Consider the following 23,526-nt stretch of genomic DNA (forward strand, 5'->3'; position numbering starts at 1 on the left):
GTCTCCTTCTCTCTCTGCCCCTCCCCACATGTGCTCTCTCTGTCTCTCAAAAATAAATAAATGAAAAAAGAATTTAAAAATAAATATTGTTATTGATATAGATATAGATACACATACACATATGTAATTGTGGTGGATTTTGGGGAATAGTCACAGAATATAGGAAAATACATATTATTTGAATCCCTAACTTTTATAGTTAAAATTACTAATATGCTTTGAATATAAGTTTTGAAAATGTTAAAAGGTACTCTCATGTTTTTAGGTGGAGATGAATACCTGTTTATAAAACAACATGTGGCTTCTCGAAAACATGGCCTCTTGTTTGGTTTCTACATTCTTCTACCTTTCCTTATTTTAATCGCCATCCATGCTTTTAAATGGAATAAAATACAACTTTGGAACCAAGAGGGAATAGAAAATAAAGGGTAAATAAATTTATTATTGTTTATATTTAATATTAAAATATGGGAAGAATCCAAATGTAATTCAGAATATTGCAAATAGGGATTCCTGGATAGTTTGTGCTATGTTTAGAAATATTGAGTCTTAGTATACACAGATTTTTTTCTAAATTTCAGTTAGGTATCTTTTATGTTATTATAGGTCCAGAGACAACTGAAGATACTCAGTTAATTCATAGCGCATTTCAAATTAGAAACCAGGTTGACTATAATTGCTTTAGGAGAAGTTTCTACTTTCCAAGCAACCCCACTTTCCTTGAATTGACATTCATCTGTGCTAAGGACAGTAATAGAGATAGAGAAGCAAATTTTGTGAATAGGATATGTAGAAGGTGAGAAAAATTTAAAAAAATAAGATAATGAAAAAAGAACATGGAACATGATGCAATTTACACAATATTGTTCATATATTTCTAAAAATAAAATTGAGGTACTTTCACAATTGTTTTTATTTTTTTGGTAGAGCTGAGCTTGATTAGGTATTTTATTTTAATTAAACACAATTTATATATGACATTAGTTTCATATATATATAACATAATAATTCAATATTTGTATATATTACAAAACGATCACCACAATAAGTCTAGTTAACATCTGTCACCATACATAGTTACAAATGTTTTCTTCTTGTGATCAGGACTTTTAAGATCTACTCTTTTAGCAAGTTTCAAATATTCAATACAGTGTTATTAATTATAGTCACCATATTTTTTATTATATACCCATGACTTATTTATTTTATAACTGGAAGTTTGTACCTTTTGACCCCCTTCACACATTTTACCTACCCTCTACCCTCATGTCTGGCAACTACTAATCTGTTCTTCTATTTTCTGTGTCTATAAGGGTTTTTTTTTTCTTTCCTTTTTTTTTAAATTTTAGATTCCACATATAAGTGAGATCATATGGTAATTGACCTTCTCTGTCTGAATTACTTCACTTAAATGCTTTTTTCTCTACTATAGCACCAATATAAGCCAGAACTTTGCTTAGTGAATATTTAGGAAAATGAGAGTGCAGAAGTAAAGGTAAATAAGTGGGGCTTGTTGTTCCATGCTAAAGGAAAATGTCTCCATTTCTGGTGTACATGGAGATAAAATAATAGAAAATTTCCACCAACACCTCTATTTCCCAAGTTAGTTAATTTTATTTCTTAACAAGTTACAACAACGAGTTAAAGTCAATGTAGTATTCTGCATAATTTATATATACATTTACATAATCATCAATTTGTTACAATTTATTTAAAGTCTTCTGGTGATCTTAAGAGATCTTGACAAAATCTGAATAGTTGCTAGAAGGAAACCTGATTTTTGGAAGAGAGATTATAGTAAGGGATCATGAATCATAAATAACAAAATCTAGTCGCAACAGCCTAAGTTTTAGATCAACAATAAGTGGCTTTAGGGCCACAAGGGTAAGAAATGATGTACAGCTGATGTCCAAAGGGATGGTAATGAATTGGACAGTCAGGAAATAGGTTATTCTTTCTATCACCCAAAGGTTTACGAGTGAAATAATCTCTTCTTGTCTCTCTATCCATTCTTCCAAAATGACTGCTCTGCTTGCACATGGTCCAGTTTACCTATCTTAATCCTTTTCAGATTTGTTTTCAAATAAAATACGAATAACCTTTCCACACCCAATGCTTCTTAGTTCATATTCTCAAGAGATACAAGAAAATAGCTGTGTAAGTGTACCTAAATTCAGCCAATGTTCTGTCTGGATTTATAATTATGAGTTAGGTGTTCAAACTTGATCTTATCATCTGTGGGTAAGGTATTGTTGCTATGTAGTAAGAACGTGAACACAATGACATGCCTCTTCAACAGGAGTATAGGAGCCAAAGGAAAAAAATGGAGGTTTAATGCCACAGAATGTAACAATGTAGCTGAAAGATACAGAAACCTCATTAAGGACCTCAGTAATAAACGTGAAATCGTTATTTACATAGTTATTTGATAGAATAATATAATTGGAGATATGATAATTTAAGAATTTGAAGACTTGTGTGTAAATGGTCTTTTTTAACTTTGGAGAAGCATTATCAAACATACTACTATTTCATCCTGTCTTCCATGTAGACAAAATAGAAAAAAAAGTACTAGATGGATTTAAGTTTGAAATTTTAAATGCTTAACATTCCTAAAACCTAGGTCAACATTAGAAAGACCAAATGCTAGATATGTGATCACTGAGTGGGATATGGGAAGCAAAGGAGATAGCGGTACATGTGAATGGAGTAAATAGTACAAATCTAGTTTTTCTACTTTTCTTGATTTTAAGACTACGTGTTACATAACCTTAAAAGTAATGCTATTTCTTTTATGCAGATATATATCAGAATACAGCAATAGTAACGGCAACCTGTCATAGAATTAAAGGTGAATTGAAGGAGTCAAATTATTTTAAATGATGTAGTTTTTTTTTTATTTTTATGAAATTAAAAAATTTAATTTTTAACTATTTCATGAAATAGTTTTTTAAATTTCTAACAATACTTCCTATTCCACATTTCATCATACTGATTCTTATTTATCAATATCATATACTAAAACAAAGACTGAACTCATTTTGTAATTTTGTTTTATATTAATTTAGAAATGTTAATGTTAACTAATATTAGCCAGAGACTTATTAACCAACATTTTTGTAATGACAAATTATTTTGAAATGTTTTAAATGTCTATTTATCTTGAGAGAGAAAGAGAGAGCATATGAGCAGGGAAGGGTCAGAAAGAGGGAGACAGAATCCCAAGCAGGCTCTGCGCTGTCAGCACAGTGCCTGACAGAGGGCTCAAATCCATGAACCGTGAAATCATGACCTGAGCTAAAACCAAGAGTTGGACACTTAACTGACTGAGCCACCCAAGTGCCCAAAGAAATTATTTTAAAGAGAATTTAAAGATGTTCTTAAAATATTTATGAGCATTTATGCATCCTGCTCCCACACTTGGGGTTCCCATTGGTAGTTACACAGATTGACTCCTGATGTTTACATTTCTTTCTCACTAAGACTCCATGGTTATTGTTATTCTCAGTTTAAAGTGAGGGAACAGGCATAAGGAATTTAAATAATTCCCTATATGTACAGATTGTAGTAAGTTTGAGCCAGAGTTTCATTTAAGACAACCAGACTCTAGGGTTTAACTCTTAAGTACTCTACAATTTTGCACAGTTTGATGTATGCCTGGTAATGAGAAGGAATTTATAATCATTGAGGATCTATTAGATGCCAGGCAAAATGATAAATGCAGTGTCCCTCCAGGGTAGAAAGACAATTCTTTACTATAGATGGGATAGTGTTTGCATCTCTATATATTGAATATATATACATATATATATGTACACACACATATACATACTTGCATATATACAGATATATCTGAATATATTCTGTATATTCTGTATATATCTATATACAGTATATTCTGTATATTAGGTATATATCTGTATATATTCAAATTTGTAAGTCGATACATAAAGAAATCATAATACTTGACATGTTATACCTATCACTGTGAATAAGTGGAAAAATTAAAAATTCAACCATGAGTGAAAACAAGAGTTCACTTACTTACTAATCTGCTATTCCTCCATATCTTACTTTGATGGAGAATTAAGTCAATGGATCTCTGTTTCCCCATCTTCTGCTACCAAAGAAAACATAATTACTACCCGTTATGAAAAATAGTCTTATTTCTCAGTAGGGATAATTGGGAGATTTGGTGATGAGGGAGAAGCTGGTTTTAAATACAATTGGTTTTAAATATAATCCAATGAGTGGGCCCTATTCAGCAAGAGATGTGTAAACAAATAATTGGAGGATTTGCAAGTATTGACTCAGTTTAGATATTTAAAAGGAGGTACTTGAACTCCCAGGTTCAGTTCACATGGGGCTTTTATTTAAATGTAAAGGATACAGTGCAGCAAGAGAGAGTGCAGGCAAGCAATGGGCACCAGAGAGATACCTCATGCACAAGGTCTCAAGGTTCCTTACTTTAAATTTTGAACAGCCCATTATAAATTCCACTGCCAATGTCTTGGCAAAAAGTGAAACCAAGCATCCAGGCTTTCCCAGAGATAAAGATAGAGCTTTTCCATTCCAGCTGTAAATCAACTCCTTACAGAGGCATAGAGCTGGCAGAGGTCGCCATGCGTATATCTAGGCAGGAGCTTTCCAAGCATGTGAATGATCCAATGAAGTAAGTCAGGAATGTTTGATGAATCACAGTGATGTCAGTTTAGCTGGAGCAGAGTTAGTAAGGGGACTGTGGTAGTGAGTAGGTCAGACGGTAAGACCCTTGTAGGCTGTGGGAGGTCTTGGGGGCTATCTGTGTTTTATTTGGAATGAAAGGAGGAAATCATTGGAGGATTAAGGTTTCAAGCACAAGATTTCCACTTTAAAAGGCTGGTTTCTTGAAAATTGTATGGTGGCAAGAGGAGAAGTGGAGAAACCAGTTGGTGGCGAAATTACTGCAAAATGCAGGAGGAAAAGGATGGTACCTCAGACCAGGGGTAGTGAAGATGGTTTTAGGAATAAATTTTGAAGGAGACAAACAGAATGAATTGGCAGTTTGAATATAAAGTGTAAGAAAATGTGCCTAAATAATGTTTATTGATAAAGCAGCAAGATAAGCAAGGTTAAGTGTAAGCACAGACCTGTTTTCAAACTTCTGCTCTTACTACATTTAAAATTTATATTAAAATCTATGTGGGTAATTGTGAACCAAGACAAGTGTCTGGTATGCCATGATAAGGCATTTGTTTTCTCACACACGAGAAAATATTTCTGGTATAGTTAAAGTGTGTTTAAAGTGGTAAGGGAGGGATTCAGCATGATATGGACTGCTTTTTTACAAATTTGGGGAAAAAGTCAAACTCAGTAAGAACTGGAGGCTAGTAAAACAGCTCCATCTGTATGTATATGGGACGCCTGTTGGAAAGGCACAGAGAGCTTCTTGAAATACTCTTCCTCTGAAGATAAAAATAGACAAATTAGTAGTTATTTATTTCTTCACATATTCTAGTGTTCTTTTCCTCTCTGTTTCCTTGTTGGTGATTTTCTTTAATCCATGTGAAGTGTAGAAACTGTGTAATTAAAATGCTTCTGAATAACTACTTTTAGCATTTCCTTTTACTGTGGCTATCCCAGACAATTTAGGAACAAGAAACCTGGGCTTACAAATTTCATGAAGCACAGGCCTAGATTGTGACACCATAACCAGCATCCTATACACCAATGATTTGCTATACCTCTAGTTGCATAGTAAAATGAGATCACTTTTATTAACAATTAAAACTTAGCATTTCTCTTTTTTTATATTTGTTTTACAACAGTGACTAAACAATGTCAAAAAGCCATAGGTTGGAGAAAGGATATTACCAAGACACTCACCATTAACTGACTTGATTCAAGAAAGAAAGAAAAAAAAAAAACCAAAAACCATGCTATCCTCTCCTTTTGTTATGGCTCAAAGCTTTCAACTTCACAAACAAAAATAAATCCTGAGAGTGAAAGTATGCAGGCTTATGTCTATTGATTCTTCTACATGTTGTGATCCTTTATGGGAAAATAAGCAACTTTTGAACCAGAGAAGCTGTCACATCCCCAGATGTGAACATTTCTTGTTCACTGAGGACACCCACAGTCCACACCTCTCCCAATTGCCCATGATTCCCTGCCCTATCCCTTCCAAGCTTTGGGATATTGAGAGGAAATGTTGCCAGGTAAGGCCAGCCCCAGAACGAACCCCCAGATAGACACTAACATCCATTCCATCTCCAGGGAATTGCTCCAACTGTGTTTCTGGTCATAGATAACTGTTGTGTCTCTAGGTGAGAATTCTGTGGCCTCATGTAATTTGAGATCTAGGATATATCATTGTCCTTTGGGGAAGCCAGACTTGCTCCTCCTCCTTCGCTGGAGCTGAGCTTTTCTGGGAAATATTTTCTTGCTTCAGGGTCCCCCTCCCCATCTCCCTCTTACTAAGATGAGTGCACTTCTCAAAGTGCACCTCAAAGTGTTGTACATGGATAAGGGAGCCATCAACCTAGCTGGAATCTAATGAGAACCTACAGAGTCTCCCTCAATAAACAAGGATGCTCCTGGTTCAGGGCTGGGGGTACCTCATCACAGAGGCTAAGAGATTCCTTTTCCAAATGTCCATCAGCTGATGAATGGAGAAACATTGTATGAATAGTGATCTATGCATGCAATGGAATATTATTCATCCATAAAAAGGAACGAAACACTGATACCCCTACAACATGGATGAACCTTTAAAACCATTCTGCTAAGTATATAAATCCAGCCACAAAACCCATATGTTGTTTATTTGTATGAAATATTCAGAATGGGGACATCTATACAGGCAAAGATTAGTGGTTACTTATGGCTGGGTTGTTTAGGTGGGGGATGAAGATCTGGGGTGATGGGTAGTGATAATTAAAGGGTACAGGGTTCCTTTCGAAATGATGAAACTAAAATAGACTGTGGTGATGGCTGCACACATCTGTAAATATATGGAAAATCCTAAAAATCATTCAATTGTACACTTTAGTGGGTGATTTGTGTGGTTAAGAAACATACATATCAGGATGATTCTACCACAACTTTCCATCATCCTCAATACCACTAACTTATTTTAGGGCATTATGATCACTGGCCTACCTTATTTTTAATAAGAATTTCTAAGGATCCCAGGTATACTACCACCTAGCAGATCCAAGTTTGAAGCCTGACTGGAGTTTAATGTTGCAACTGTTGACACAATTCATCCTTGGCATAGGGTGTACTGGGATATAAGAAGATAAAAGTGAGAGATGCGTGGAAGTTGAGTTGAGTCTTGGACATGTGTGATTTAAGATTTCTCTTAGAATATTTAATGACAATTGCATGCTCTTGTCCAGCCAAGACACATTTCCTGTTTGCCTTGCTGCCTCAGCACCTTTACAGCTTTCTGCTAGTGCTCAGAGTAACTGTTAACAAAACACCTACGTTGCTTGTTAAAGTGTCCTTTCCCTTTCTTCAGCTGATTACAATCTAATACTGTATGAATAGGCACGCTGTTGATGAAAAGCGCTTTTGGATTGCCTTATCCAGGATCAAGATCAATATTCTTGATTTTTCCTTATTTGCAAAGATACTAAATTAAGTCCGCAGTAGCACGATTCAAGCAGGAAATTTCTTGTAAAAGTGGTTAACGTCTCTATTTTCCTCTCTCCTCCATCACAGCAAATAAAAAAACATGCCAGAAAACCATGAATCAGAGAATCAAAATTACCGAGAACTTCACCAGAGAAACAAATCACGCCTCGTTGCCCCTGTGTCGCTAATGAAGAGTCTGATCAGTGACAACTTAGCCAGAACAAATCAGTTGTGTGCAAAGGCATAGGCTTGTGTCTGGTGCTTCCTCTCCTTTGACCCATGGAAGCCGCTGATCCGCTCAGGGCCCTGAGGGTGAGCCAGCGCGAGCTGAAAGCAAGCGCAATCCTCACCCGCAGGGCCGGGCCAGCATGCTGGACTCCTCAGCGTTCTCCTGCCCGCGAGCCTCAGAGCTGCCCAACGGCCTTCAGCCTTGGTCGTGCTTGCAAGCGCTTTGACCCCGCCATGTTCCTTCTCTTTGCACTGCTCTGTGCGCTTGGAGGACTGCACGCCCTCCTGGGTAAGATTGGGAAGACTGGGAAGCCTGGATTTCCTTCTCCTTTTGCCTCGAAGCAGGGCTGGGCTCTGCCAGGAGAGCAATTTTCTATGTGGTACTCCTATGGCCTCCTATGGCCTTCCCCTTCTGATCTCCTGCTGGTGCCTTCCCCAGCATCTCTCCCCCCTCCCCACCCCCAGGCCCGGGTAGGTGACTGAGGATATTAGCCAAGGTATCTACTCCACGCATCAGGGTCTAGAGTCTTAGCAGTTGAAATGCAGCCAGTCCTGTTCTAGAGGGGTGAGTCCTGCCCTCGGTTTATTCCCCAGAGTCCCAAGGAAATGGGCACTGACGGTCCTGTAGGATGGTCCTGTAGAACTGTAATGTCTACTTTTTGTTCATTTGTTTGAATCTTAGCCATTTTGAGTGTGCCCCTGGAAATCTAGTGAAAGTTGTACACCAAGGAGGGTGGGCACATCTATGGAAGTTTACTTTCAATTTGAGACCGCCATGTACTCAGAATTAAGAACTCCATGCTCAACCGAGAAGATTGTTGCCAAAAAAAAAAAAAAACAAACAAAAACAAAAAAGCAAAAAAACACAAAAACCCATTTTCCTACTGCAGATTCTGAAGAAATATTACTGCATGTCACAGTTCCATGGAAGATAAAGTCAAATGAGAGTGAAGATTCAGAGAAGCAGGTGAACAATCAAGAATATTTGTTTTATAATTTAAAACTTTAAGTCTCTTTTTATTTACCTTTGCATTAAGTCAGATCATACTGATCTGTAGCCACTTGCAAAGGAAAATATTTCCCTGCGTTATTTTGTCTCTTAGTATATTCTGATCCTCCCTTCCCCACACTTCTGCTAACTTTTGTGCCCTTCTCATCTCTCCATTTCTTCTGACATACTTGCACACAACTTCCAAAAAATAGTAAACTCTTCTCAGGAGTAATACGGGTAGAAAAAAAAATCAGTATGAAATATGTGTAACAGTGGTCCAGCCTGCAATTATTACAAATTTGTGAATGGCCACTAAAACGACAAAAAAGAAAAAAAAATGATCTCCAGGAAAATTTTGACCCAGAAGCATCAGACTTTGTGGAGGTAATAGCCAAAGAAAGAAGGTAAGAAAAAGAAAAAAAATGTCATATTTGCCTGCATATAATGAAAAAGATTATAATAAATAAATACTAATTGGAAAAAGAAGTTGAAAATGCTTAGTTGCTATATAAAAAGAGTTAAATTGAAGGCATCCACTCTTGAATATTTTCTCAACTAAAATATTTCAAATTTGTATAGTTTTCATATTTTACATATTAAACTGGATGCCACAATAAAGGGGTTTAGATTTCCATGTTGTTAAAATGCTGTAGTCAATATATTTTATTATATTGTATTGTATTATATTATATTATATTTATTATAATAATATAAATATATTATATTTCCAGGTAACCCTGGAAAAAATTTTCAGGTTGAAGGAACAATTTTTGAAATAAAAGTTAAAAAAATTAAGAATTCATTAACTGTGTTTTGACATATAGAATTGGAGCTTATCCTGATTAAGTTCTACTACTGAACAATTATAATAAAAAATAAAATGTGTGCGAAAATGTACTTGAAAATCATAATAAAATAATTTCCTTTAGAGTAGTTGTATTTCTTATACTAATCTCATTTAATTCTTACATTAACCTTCTGAAATAGGAAATAAATAAATATATATATATATATATATATATATATATATAATACATACACACATGTATTTAGAAAAAAAGATTAAAAATGTTAAGGGCATCAAACCTATAAGCTTTAGGACATGGAATCTAATCTTTAACTTATAACTCCAATTTCATTATAAGTAAACTACTTTTTTCTGAAAAACTTCTTTGCATAAAACATGTTTTGTTTATTTTTTCTGATTTACTTCTGTTTGTACTTCTGTTTGTCACCGCATGGTCACTTTAAACTTCAAGCTGTTTACTTCAAATTGCCTGTCACAAAGCATATGGCAACATTGAGGAACATGACATAGTTTTACCTAATGTGTTCAGTATCTGTCTACATTTTTTGTATTCTATATATGGAATTCTGTAAGCTGTTTTTCCCTGTGATAGAGTATGCTAATGGTCTCCTTTGATTTCTTATAGTAGACATCCTTTATCTCTCTTATTTTCTTCCTTTAATACCTTATTATCCCAAGTCTTTAAAAAATTGTATTAGACATATGAAAGATTCTTTTTTCATACACTTTCAGTTTTTCATGACAACCACACTTTCCACTAAAACAATGGCGTGGATTTGGGGATATTACAGGAATTATGCAGAAGGTGTCCAACCCTCGAAATTTTATCTAAGTATATATGTGGAAGCCAAATAACCGTGGAAGCCGTTATTGGTATAACACTGGGAAGAATGTCCTCAGATGAGGAGAACAGTTACAGTGGGTTTATTTCCTTCTGTCAGTGCCTTCCTGCCAAAGACCATTGTGAACATAAGTGTAAGTCAAAACAAGTTAGGGTTATCGTGGTGAGAAAGAATACACAATGGGATCCATGAGGCATCTCAGCAAGAAGGTGTTAGAAAGACATTAAGATTTAGCTTTAAGGGGCTTGGTGAAGTTTTTAAGAAACAGGCTTTTGTTCTGGTTTGGATGCAGTGCAGGAAGTACAGGTGATTCTATGATTGTGTATCTTAATAAATCTTATCTAGGAGAAGGGAAGGCTAGAACAATCTTAGAGTTGTAATTGGTTAAGAAGCAACAGCTTCTCATGGTAGCCCAACAAGGAGATATTTGGTCATTTTTTTTCTGGCTTGGAACATGTTTATATTTTGCCCATATTTAAACACAGTTATGATATTGTCTTGTTTTTGTCTTGATCCATAATTGTCTCATAGTAGCTGTGTGTGATGTTGATGTTTTATGAATGTGTTTATTTTAAACTAAATCAAATCCACCTTATTGTTATTTTTTAATGGATTTTGATTTTTCTCTCATATCCAAAAACTTACCAACACTAAGTTCACTTAGGTTTCCTCCTATGATTTATTGGAGAAGTTTTATAATACGTCTATAATACTTTTTTAATGTTTGTGTAAGGTGTGAGATCTGGGTTGAGCTTCAACATTTTGACATGGGCATCCAATTTTCCCAGCACCATTAATTGAAATTCCTATCATTTCTCCACTGAAATACCTTTGCATATTAAAAAAGTCAGTTGATTATATTTTAATGGGTCTATTTATGAGCTCTTTCTCTCTCTCCTTTGGCCAATAGTATGCTGTCTTATTTATAGTAGCTTTATGGAAGATCTTGAAAGTGAGCAATGTGATTAATTCAACTTTGTTCTTCCTTAGAATTCTGATGACTGGCTATCCAAGGTCCTTTTGAAAAGAGCTTCTCTTTTACTTATTCTTGCATATCTTCCACCTATAAGATTAGTTTGTATTTAATCTCAGAAACTTTCTTAGCTTTGATGCTTCAGATATATCCGATCTCTTATAATAATAATTTACTTAAAAAACAACAATTAAATTTTCATTTATATGATCTATAGTTGGATCATTTCCATATTTGTCTGTCAGCAGGTTAGCAGTGTAATACATCCTGTTACTTCTCTAAGGATGTTAAGTGTACTTATTTTTCAGGTCCTGTCTTACTACTTTACATTTTTCTTAGGAATCATTTATTTCATCTGTTGAATTTGATATCTTTCCTTCTTGATGTAGACATTCCTCAGAAGTTAAATTGTTTTGTATTGTATACTTGCCATTTTAGTTGCGATCCTGTCATACTTTCTTTTGCCTCTGTTTTGCATTTGGTCTAAGATAATGTATTGGGTCTGCTATAGTACATTATAGTAGTTTTATAGGAATTACAAAGATAAGGTTTGCGTCAGTTCTGGGTTATTAGTCATCTGGTCTTCTGAAATGTGTGCTTCTTGTACTTCCTAGGCGTTTCCAGTCATAGACATCACGGACCTCTCCCAAGCTTGCAGACTCTGGGCCAGCATAAAATCGAGATCTTTTCTGAAATTGGTTTGTTTTGGAAAGAAATTATGCATTTTCTGGAATAGGTATCTGTCTGCCTTTGTGGAGATAGTCCACTGACTGTAAACATACACTAAGTCTACTCTTGTTCCTGAATGTCACCACATTAAAATGATAAGCACTGTTATAACTCAGTCCCTGTTGTATAAGAGCTCCTATTGCTGGAGCTACAGCATCGGTCCCTATCTTGTTTCTTGGGTCCTTTCTTCCTCAGTTTTATATGTTAAGAATTGCTAAGTGGCGCTAGGTGAATACAGTAGTATGTGTATGTTTATGTTTTACATACATACATATATATAATGTAAATTTGTTATTTCATTATAATTGGTGTAGAATGTAAGCCTATAGTCATGTCTTTCATCTTGACCTGTAAAGTTATGTTTTTTCTAAATAGAAGCAATTAATGTATAGTATTAATAATGCTAAATTATATATTTTTTCAGAAGGTAGTCTTCATTTTTTCTTTTCAAAAAGCCAACCCTATACATTAAATTCATCACCCTATCCTAAATTTACCAGAATAATAGATTCTTACTATTGAGAATAATAAATTCTGAAGAATACATTGATTTTCTAAATGGGCCCTGTCTTTTTATAAATTGAGGTAATATTGGAATATAACATTATGTAGGTTTCAGATATCCAATATTATCATTCAACATCTCTGTGCACTGCAAATTGATCATCACAAAGAGTCTAGCTACCATCCATCGCCATACAAATTATCCCCTTTACCTATTTTTCCCACTCTTGACCTTCTTTACCCTCTGGTAACCACCAATCTATTCTCTCTACCTATGAGTTTTGTTTTGTTTCCTTTAATTTTGTTCCTTCATTTGTTTTGTTCTTATACCATGTATAAGTGAAATCATATACTATCTGTCTTTCTCTGTCTGACTTATTCCTCTTAGTATACCTTCAAGGTTCATTCATGTTGTTGTAAATGGCAAGGTTTCATTTTATTTGTGGCTGAGTAATATTCCATTGTGTATGTGTATTCACATATATATCACATCATCTTTATTCATCTATTTTTAAGTTTACTTATTTATTTTGAGAGAGAGAGAGAGCACAAGCAGGGGTGGGGCAAAGAGAGAGGACCCCAAGCAGGCTTTACACTGTCAGCATGGAGCCCTGCATGGGGCTTGAACTCATGAACTGTGAGATAATCACCTGACCTGAGATCTAGAGTCAGATGCTTAACTTATTGAGCCACCTAGGTGCCCCCATTGATGGACATATAGACTGTTTCCATTTCTTGGCTATTATAAATAATGTTGCAGTGAACATAGAGGTGCATATATCTTTTTGAATAAGCATTTTTATATTATTTGGATAAATATCCAGCAGTGGAACAGAGGGATATGTGGCAGTTGTATTCTTAATTTTTTGAGGAATCTCTGTACTATTTTCTATACTGGCTGCATTAATTTAGATTTCTACCAAAAGTGTACAAGTGTTCCCTTTTCTCCACATCCTCTCCAACAATAGTTATTTCTTGCCTTTTTTATAATGGCCATTCTAATTGGTGTGTGATAATATCTCATTGTGGTTTTGATTTGCATTTCCCTGATAATAGTGATGTTGAACATCTTTACATGTTCCTGTTGGCCATCTATATGCTTTTTTTGTGAATAGTCTATTCAGATCCTCTGCCCATTTTTAATCAAATTTTGTTGTTGTTGCTGAGTTGTGTGAGCTCTTTGTATATCTTGTAGATTAACCCCTTATTAGATGCATGACTTGAAAATGTCTTCTCCCATTTAGTAGGCCAACTTTTCATTTTAATGATGGTTTTCTTTGCTGTGCAAAAGCTTTCAGTTTCATATAGTCCCATTTGTTTACATTTGCTTTTGTTCACCTTGCCTTTGGAGTCTGATCCACAAAAGCATTGCTGAGACCAATGTCACAGAGCTTACTGCCTATGTTTCCTTCAAAGAATTTTATAATTTTAGGCCTTACATTCAAGTCTTTAATCCAGTTTGAATTAATGTTTGTGTATTGTGTAAGAGAGTGGTCTAGTTTCATTCTTTTGCATGTGGCTAACCAGTCTTCCCAACATTATTTACTGAAGGGACAATCTTTTCTCCATTGTGTTCTTGGATGCTTTGTCATAAATTAATTGTCCATATGTATATAGATTTATTCCTGGGGTCTCCGTTCTTTTCCATTGATCTGTGTGTCTGTTTTTGTGCCAGTGCCATATTGTTTTGATGGCTACAGCTTTAAAATATATTTTGAAATTAAGGAGAGTAATACCTTTGGTTTTGTTCTTTTTCTTAAGATTGCTTTGGCTATCAGGGATCTTTTGTGTGTTCATACAAATTTTAGAGTCATTTGTTCTTGTTCTGTAAAAATGATGTTACAATTTTGATAAGGATTGCATTGAATCTATAGATAGCTTTGGGTAGTAGGGACTTTTTTTTTGGCACATGAAAATTTTTTACTATCATGTTTTCACCATCAAAACTTATGATCTTGGTCTTTCCTTCTTGCCTTTGTGTAAGGCCAAAAGAAAGATGCTGGCTACTTTGACAGCCTTAAAGCAAACTCCAGGAATGTCACTAACAGCATGACCTTTGCAACCAAATCTAACAACCAGAACTTCATCATTTTCCTCAATAAAATTCAAACAACAATCATTGGATAAAAAGGCTGTGATTTTTTAGCCTTTCTTGATCAGCTGGACCCTGAGACACTTCCTGATGGCTAAATTTAGCTATTTGGTTTCAACACCTACTTTTTCCAGTACAATTCCCTTTGCATGGGAAGCACCTCCAAAAGGGTTGGCATTCAGGGCTGTGTCCAGATAGGCCTTCATGTACTTTGATCATGCCTCTTCTGATGCATTGGTGGCTGTGAGCTTCCTGGCAGTATGAAAACTGCTACACTTGCCCATCCTGCCAGTATCATGGGCCTGAACAAAAGAGGTAGCAGGGACATTTTACCAAGATTAATTATTCTAATTCACAAGCACAGAACATCTTTTCATTCATTTGTGTCTTCTTCAGTTTCTTTTATCAATATATTATAGTTCTCTGTGTACAGATATTTTACCTCTTTGGTAAAATTTGTTTCTAGATATTCTTCTTGATATTGTTTTTTTTTTTTAATTTATCTTTCTGGGAGTTCATTATTTGTATATCTAAATTTAACAGATTGCACAAGTAATTTTATATTCTGCAACTTTACTTAATTTATTCATTCTAATATTTTTGTTTTGGTGGCGTCTTTGTATATATGATCTCATGTCAATTGCAAAGAGTGACATTTTTATTTATTCTTTTTCATTTTGGATGCCTCTTATTTCCTTTTGTTGACTAATTGCTGTGGCTAAGACTTCCAGTACTATGTAGAATAAAAGTGGTGAGTGTGGGGATCCTTATCTTCTTCCTGAACTTCAAGGAAAAGTTTTCAGGTTTTCCTCATTGAGTAAGGTGTTAGTTATAGGTTAGTCATATATGGCCTTTATTATGCTGAGGTGCATTTCTCCTATCAGCACTTTTCTGACAGCTTTTATCATAATTGGAGTTGAATTTTATTCAATGCTTTTTGGGCATCTATGGAGATGATCATATGATTTTCATCCTTCATTTTGTTAATATTGTATATCACTTTGATTGCAAATGTTGAAACATTCTTGCAACCCTGGAATAAATCCCACTTTATTTTGGTGTTTGATCATTTTAATGTATTGTTGAATTTGCTTCCTAATATTTTTTGAGGATTTTTGCATCTATGTTGATCAAAGATAATGGCTTATAATTTTCTTTTTCATGGTGTCCTTCTTGGTTTTGCTATCACAGTAATGCTGGCCTCACAAAATGTATTTGGAAGTGTTTCCTGCTATTTAAGCTTTTGGAAGATTTTAAGAAGAATACATGCAAAATCTTTTTTTTTTCTTGTTTTGAATGTATTCACAGTGACCCATATGATCCTGGACTTTTGTTTGTTGGGAGATTTTTGATTACAGATTCAGTCTCCATACTAGTAATCAGATTGTCTGTTACTTCATGATTCAGTTTTAGAAAATTGTATGTTTCAAAGAATTTATACACTTCTAGGTTGTCCAATTTGTTGGTGTGTAATTGTTCATAATAGTCTCTTATGATTTTTTAGATTTCTGTGCTGTCAGTTTTAACTTCTCTTTGATTTCTGATTTTATTAGTGTCTTCTTTTTTGTTGTTGCTTTTGTTTGTTTTGGTTTGGTTTTGGGTGTTTTGTTTTGTTTTGTTTTGTTTTGGTTAGTCTAGCTAAAGGTTTGTCCATTTTGTTTTATTTTTTTTCAAAGAACCAGCTCTTAGTTGCATTGATCTCTTCCATTTTTTGTCTCTTTTTATTTATTCCTCCTCTGATCTTTATTGTTTTCTTTCTTCTACTGACCTTGGGCTTTGTTTGTTTGTTTTCTAACTCCTTCAGATATAGACTTAGACTTATATGGTAGGACTGTATTGCTGTGATCTTTCCTTTTAGAACCACTTTTGCTGCATCTCAAGGATTTTGATATGTTGTATTTCTGCTTTCATTCATGTCTAGGTATTTTTTCTTTGATTTCTTTCTTTAAAAATGTTGCTTATTTATTTTTGAAAGAGAGAATGTGTGTGCACGAGTGAGGTAGGGACAGAGAGAGAATCCCAAGTAGGCTCTATGATGTCAATGCATAGGCCAATGCCAGTGTTGAACCCACGAACTGTGAGATCATGACCTGAGCCAAAACAAGAGATGCTTAACTGACTGAGCCACCCATCTCTTTGATTTATTTGTTTGACCCATTGAATGTTTACTAGCATGTTGTTTAATCTCCACATATTTATAGTTTTTTTCCAGTTTTCTTCTTCTAATTGACTTTTATACCATCTTATTTGGAAGAGATCCTTGATACGATTTCGGTATTTTGATGATGTCTTGTTTTGTAGTCTAACATGTGATATGTCCTGGAGGATGTTTTATGTGGATTTGAGAAGAATGCATATTCTGTTGCTTTTGGATAGAATATTCTGTGTAGCACTATTGTCTGTTTGGTTTAATGTTTTTTAAGACAGATGTTTCCTTATTGATTTTCTATCTAGTTGATCTATCCACTGAGATAAGTGGGGGTTAAATTCCCTGCTATTACTATATAGCTTTTAATTTCTCCGCTTAAATATGTTAATATTTCTTTATGTGTCCTGGTGCTTCTATGTTGGGTGTGTATATATTTATAAATGTTATATCTTCTTGTTAAATTGACCCCTTTATCATTACGTAAAGTCTGTCTTTATTATTACAGTCCTTGTTTTAGAGTCTATTTTGTTGGCTATGAATATAGGTATGCCAGCTTTTTTGTTTGTTTCCATTCCATGGAATATCTTTCTCTATCCCTTCACTTTCAGCTTGTGTTTGTCCTTTCTTCTGAAATTAGTCTTATGTGTGTAGAACACAGATGAGTCTTGTTTTTTTTAATCCATTCAACCATTTTATGTCTTTTGATTTTAAGGTCCATTTACATTTAAAGTCATTATTGATAGACTTGTAGTTATTGCCATTTTGCTAAAGGTTTTCGGGATGTTCCTTTCTTCTTCTATTTCTCTCTTCCCTAGTGGTTTGATGTCTTTTGTTAGTGTTATGTTTATATTTCTGTCTCATTTTCTTTTGTGTATTTACTTTTGGTATGTATGTGTGATTGTTGTGAGGTTTACATATAATTTCCTATGTTATATGAGTTGAGTTGACAGCAAATTAAATTTAAACACATTCCAAAACTTTCCATTTTTATCCTCCTGTCGTGTTTTATATTTTTATGGCACATTTGCATCTTTTATATTAGGTACGCTCTAACTAATTATTATGGTTTTAGCTAGTTTTACCATATTTTTCTTTTAACCTTCATATTTGCTTTATAAGTGATTGATCCACTATCTTTACTATGCATTTACCTTTTCCAAAGAGCTTTGTTACTTTCATATGTTTACCTGTTATTAGTTGTTGTCGTTTCTTTTCAGTTTAGAGAAGTCCTTTAAACATTTCTTTTCAGGCCATTTTAGTGGTGATGAACTGCTTTAGGTTTTGCTTAACTTGAAAACTTAATCTCTTTATTCAGTTCTGAATAATAGCCTTACCAGGTAGAGAATTGTTGGTTGAAAATTCTTCCACTCCGCACTTTGAATATGTCATTTTACTGTCTTCTGGCTTGCATTATGCTGATTTATGAGATTAGATTTACAAGATTTCCTTGCATATAGTACATTGTACTTCTTTTGCTGCTTTTAAGAGTCTCTCTTTATTTTTAAACTTAACCATTTTAACTGTATTATATCTTGGTGTGGATCTGTTTGGGTTTATTTTATTTGGGACTGCTTAGCCTTCCTGAACCTGTTTCCTTCCTCAGATTAGGGAAATTTCTGTCATTATTTCTTCAATTAAGTTTTTGGCCCGTTCTCTCTTTGCTCCTTCTGGGATCACTATAGTTTAAGTATTATTCCACTTGATGTTGTACTTAAGGACTCTTAGTTATCTTCATTTTTTAGCTCTTTTTTTTTCCTGGTCTCTCTGGGTGAGTTCTGCTGCTCTGTTTTCCAGCTCAGTGATCCAGTCTTTGGCCTCGTTCTGTGTGCTGTTGAACTCCTCTAGTGTAGTTTTCAGTTTAGTTATGTCCTTATTTAGCTCTTTGACTTCTGTTTAGAACCTTCTTATATTTCCTGTCTCTTTGTTGAGGATCTCACTGTGTTCATCTACTCTTCTTCCAAGTTTGGTGAACATCTATATGACCATTACTTTTAACTCTTTATCAGGTTGATTGCTCATCTCCATTTCATTGAAGTCTTATGTTTTTTTTTTCTTTCATTTGGAACATATTTGCCTGTCTCTTCATTTTTCCTTACTTTCTGTGTTTGTTCCTATGTATTAGACAAATCAGCTACATCTCCTAATCTTGAAGGAACAGCTTTTTGTAGTTCTAACAAGAACCCTGAAAGCACAGTTCCCTCTGACCACTAGAGTAACATGCTCAAGGGATATCATCCTTAAGGTATATGCTCTGCACACCTATCTGCAGTGCATGGGTGCTCAGAGCTGGTATCCAGCATAGGTACATCATATAGTGGCACTGAGGTCCAAAGGTGAGTTGGGCTGGTGCCTGGCATGGCTGTATAGTATGGCTGTGATGCCATAGTGTGGACATGGTTCTTACAGCCCAAAGACTGTAGCAGGTTAGAGAGATATTCCAAAATGGTGCCCACCAGCACTGACATTAGCAAAGTAGGATGATGTTGCAGATGTGGCACCCACCAGTTTCTCTGTCCCCAGAGAAAGTTCCAACAGTTTACTGCTTCTTTGGCAAGTGCTTTAAGTTTAGTAAATGGGTCTTTTCACATATGATCCAGGTGCTTTTCAAATTAGCATTTTTTGCTCTGGGTCCCAGGTTTAGTGATTCTGCATGTGATCTTTTTAAGAGTGGGTTCTCCATGCTCTACAGTTCTATAGTTTTCCTGGATGTAATAGCTATTGTTTTTCAAACCTCAGCATTTAGGGGGCTCATTTCTCTTAGGTAGGGTCTAACAATTTAGCTATCTGTTGTATAGCACAAACCTCTGACTCCTTGGTATTTTTGTTTCCCATCCCGATTATGTTTCACCCTGCTTGAGTAGGTTTTGTTTTGTTTTGTTTTGTTTTTCGGCAACGTGGTGTCTCTCCCTCTCTTATCCATCTCAATGCTGTCTTTTTTGTCTTTTGCTATAGAGTCTCTGTGCATCCCGTTTTCCAGTCTTTTTCAGAATAAATTACTCCATATGTAGTTGTATATTGGTTGTAACCATGGGAGGAAGGAGTTCATGATCTTCTGATATTGTTATCTTGAACCCATTTCCCCAAATGAATTGTTTCATTTACATGAGACAAAAATAGTGTTTCAGTTTATATATTTCTGATTTACTAAATCATCTTTATTTATTTGCTTTATTTTAGGTGATTTATGTCATTACAATTGATGAAAAACCATACACTCTGCATCTCAGAAAACAGTAAGATGTAATTTTCCATTAAAGCTTAGATTTTAATTTTAAATATATTTTTTAATTTTTTTAATGTTTTTATTTATTTTTGGGAGAGAGACAGAGAGAGAGAGAGAGAGTGAGAGCATGAGCAGGGGAAGGGCAGAGAGAGACAGAGGGAGACACAGAATCCAAAGCAGACTCCAGGCTCTGAGCTATCATCACAGAGCCTGACTCAGGGCTCGAACCCACAAACTGTGAGATCATGACCTGGGCCAAAGTCGGGCGCTTAACCGACTAAGCCACCTAGGTGCCCCTAATTTTAAATATTTTTGTACGCTGTTTAAATTAAAGAATGCAATATAATGTAGACTGTCTTTCTATTTTTCAATCAAGATTAATTACATCTTGAATAATAGAAGAGTAGAATGATGTATAATAGAATGTTATATTTTAATTTTCTAGCTTATTATTTTCAAATTAAAAAATAAGCTACTTATTTCTAGATCTTCAACTGAGTATAAAGCCATTGAACCCAAGAACTGTAATTTATGTATTAAATAAATATGTCTGATGTGAAATCAAACATGGTTACACATCAAGTGGTTTATTGGTGGAAAAGTCAATGGCATACATTTTATGAATGTATTAATTATATATGTATTTATTTTTAACAAGTCTATTGGGTACATTCATGTATCACAAAACTCACTCAACTGTATAATGCAATAACTTTACACTGTGCAGCACTGCAACCATCAAACGTAAATCAGTTGTAGAATGTTTCATATCCTGCATAAGATCCTCACGCTGTTTCATATTTAATCTCTGTGTTCATCCACAACTACAGGCAACTATCAATCTATTTTGTGTCTCCTAATTTGCATTTTCTCAGCATTTCATGCGAGTGGAATCAAACAGCCTTTTCTTTGCCTGCATCTTTGAAAATATATATTTGTAACAACTGCATTTTGTCTGCCTGCATCTCTGTAGTTGAACAAGGATAAAGAAAACTACCCACTTAATTTATGACTGTTCCCATCTAATTCATGACCATTAAACTCATGTTGGTTTTTAATGTCTGTACAACTCCACTGAAATATTTTTTGATAAGACCATCAATGATCTTTACGTTGCTGAATGCCAGTTATGTTTTAGGTTTCATTTTTCTTTACCAAATGGCAGCATCTTGTGTAGCTTATCAGAATCTCCTCAGAAAATACTTTCTTCATCTGGCTTCATTTCTTCATTTGGCCAGAACACTGTGGACTCCTGGTTTAACTTTTACCATTGTGTTTACTCTCTCAGTTTTATTTGGCTATTTGTTTCAACTTGTTTGTTTTTTATATTCTTCTTCATCTTTCCAATCTTAGAGTACTCCATGGTACTTTTCTTGAATCTTGTTTTTCCCTAGCTACATTCAATGACCTTATTATTTCATCCTTTCTTGTAGCTTTAATATTGATTACCTCCAAGTTATATCCCTACTTTATTCCTCTCCAATGGACATCATATTCATTTATCTGACTGCTTATTTGATTATCAAGTGTTTGCTAGAATTCTCATACTTAACATATCCAAAATGTACAGCTGATCCTCCCTCAAAATTTATCCTTCCTACAGTCATCTAAGCAAATGGCAATTCTATCCTTCTAGTTTCTCAAAACAAAATCTTGGAGCCGTCCTTGATATCTTTTTTTTCTTCTGTTTTCCCTCACAATGGATTATTAATCCCAGTGGATTATTAAATTCCAAGTGTTCAGTCTTCAAAATATACCCATAATTGAACCTCCACCACTGCTAACTGTCTTAATTCAAGTCACAATCATATCTTGCCTGGATGATTGTAAGAGCCTAACTGCTTTCTCTGCTTCTACTTACTTGCCCTACAGATAATTCTCAACAAGCATTCAATCTGACTCTATTAAAATGTTGGTCTGAAGGGTCCCTGACTGGCTCAGTAAGAAGAGCATGTGACTCTTGATCTTATGAGTTTGAGCCCCACATAGGGTGTAGAGATAAATAAGTAAAACTTAAAAAAATAAAGTATCAATCTGATCATATCATTTATTTGTTCAAAATCTTCTCATCTCTGTGACACCATCTCTTACTACTGTCTCTCATCTTCAATCAGGATTTCATTCCAGTCACATCTTCCCCTAGCTGTTCTTTATATATAGAATGCATATTTTGGCCTCATGATCTTTGGATTTTCTCCTAACTCTGTCTGGAATAACATATCTATGCAAATCCATGTGGCCTGTTTTTAGGTCTCTACTCAATCTATTCAGTGAGCTTTTCTATGCTATTTACACTTTGCAGCCTATGTACACTTTGCAACCTATCTACACTTTGCAACCAACTTCCTTCACCCAGGCCTTATTTAATAACATGCTTAACATCTAACATGCTAGCAGTGTGTGTCCTTTATTGTCATGAAAACCAGTGGTTTTGTCTTTTGTTTACTGCTGTATCCTAATGCCTAAAAGAGGATCTGTCAGTAGGCACTCAGTAAATATATGTTGGATGAAGATATACACAGGCACACACTGATACAGAGGATTTCAGTCTGTTCCAGTGTTAAGAAAAGCTGAACTTTCTGATATGCTAGTTCTGTCAATTTAAACTGTTATGCCACACTAAAATTACTCTAATTAAAGCATATTATTATATAAATCCAGTATATTTCACATTTATCTTTATTATAGTAATGTTTATATTCCTATTAAGTTCATGACCGACCATTTTTTATTTTTGTTTTTCTTAGCTCATTCTTATCCCAGAACTTTTTGGTTTATACATATAATGAAACTGGATTTTTGCATTCAGAGTCATCATATTTTAAGGTAAGCTTAAGATGGCTTAGATATTTATTATCATATGTTTATTGAAGTGGCCATACCATTATCATTGGGATATGTTTGTTCCGTGAGGACAATTTAATACAAATATTTTATTCCATATAATTGACCTGTTATGTGGTTGATTGTTGTACATAAAAATAGAGAAATAGAGCTAAGATGGTGGAGGACCACTAAGCTTGTCTCATCCCTTGAACACAGCTAAATAGTTATCAAATCATTCTGAACACAGCAGACCAAAACACACGCAGGATCTAGTTTTTTGTTTCCTGCTTTTTGTGTTTGTTCTGTTTGTTTGTATGTTTTTTTTTCTTCCTTTTTTTTCCTTGTCTTTGCTCTTTTCTTTTCTGGACAAAATGACAAGATGGAGAAACTCACCCTAAAAGAAAGAACAGAACTCATGGCCAGGGATTTAATCAACACAGATATAAGTAAGATGTCTGAACTAGAATATAAAACCGCAATTATGGGGTGCCTGCGTGGCTCAGTTGGTTAAGCATCTGACTCGTGGTTTCAGTTCAGGTCATGA

General features: G+C 34.7%; 2 protein-coding genes across 12 annotated transcripts in view; both read left to right on the forward strand.

Annotated features, from left to right (window-relative positions):
• Positions 1-5,893, forward strand: part of LOC102960412 (A disintegrin and metallopeptidase domain 3-like) — a 112,516-nt gene extending 106,623 nt beyond the window's left edge. For 2 of the 4 annotated variants that reach the window (XM_042983391.1, XM_042983389.1), the window contains exons 19-21: positions 266-428; positions 2,801-2,851; positions 5,808-5,893. In XM_042983391.1, the coding sequence (XP_042839325.1) occupies positions 266-428; positions 2,801-2,843 (206 nt within the window). In that variant the 3' untranslated portion in view covers positions 2,844-2,851; positions 5,808-5,893. Of the gene's footprint in view, positions 1-265; positions 429-2,800; positions 2,852-5,807 lie in introns of those variants that run through there. The other 2 variants (XM_042983392.1, XM_042983393.1) reach the window with 2 other exon arrangements.
• Positions 5,894-7,709: 1,816 nt separating this feature from the next.
• The window catches only part of LOC102969439 (disintegrin and metalloproteinase domain-containing protein 18), a 142,277-nt gene continuing 126,460 nt past the window's right edge, over positions 7,710-23,526 (forward strand). For 4 of the 8 annotated variants that reach the window (XM_007097057.2, XM_042983397.1, XM_042983396.1 and 1 more), the window contains exons 1-4: positions 7,715-8,134; positions 8,736-8,812; positions 20,111-20,166; positions 22,904-22,982. In XM_007097057.2, coding sequence (XP_007097119.2) covers positions 7,897-8,134; positions 8,736-8,812; positions 20,111-20,166; positions 22,904-22,982 — 450 coding nt within the window. In that variant the 5' untranslated portion in view covers positions 7,715-7,896. Of the gene's footprint in view, positions 8,135-8,735; positions 8,813-20,110; positions 20,167-22,903; positions 22,983-23,526 lie in introns of all 8 variants that reach the window. The other 4 variants (XM_042983400.1, XM_042983399.1, XM_042983398.1 and 1 more) reach the window with 3 other exon arrangements.

This window comes from Panthera tigris, chromosome B1 (assembly GCF_018350195.1).
Source record: "Panthera tigris isolate Pti1 chromosome B1, P.tigris_Pti1_mat1.1, whole genome shotgun sequence".
NCBI lineage: Eukaryota > Metazoa > Chordata > Mammalia > Carnivora > Felidae > Panthera > Panthera tigris.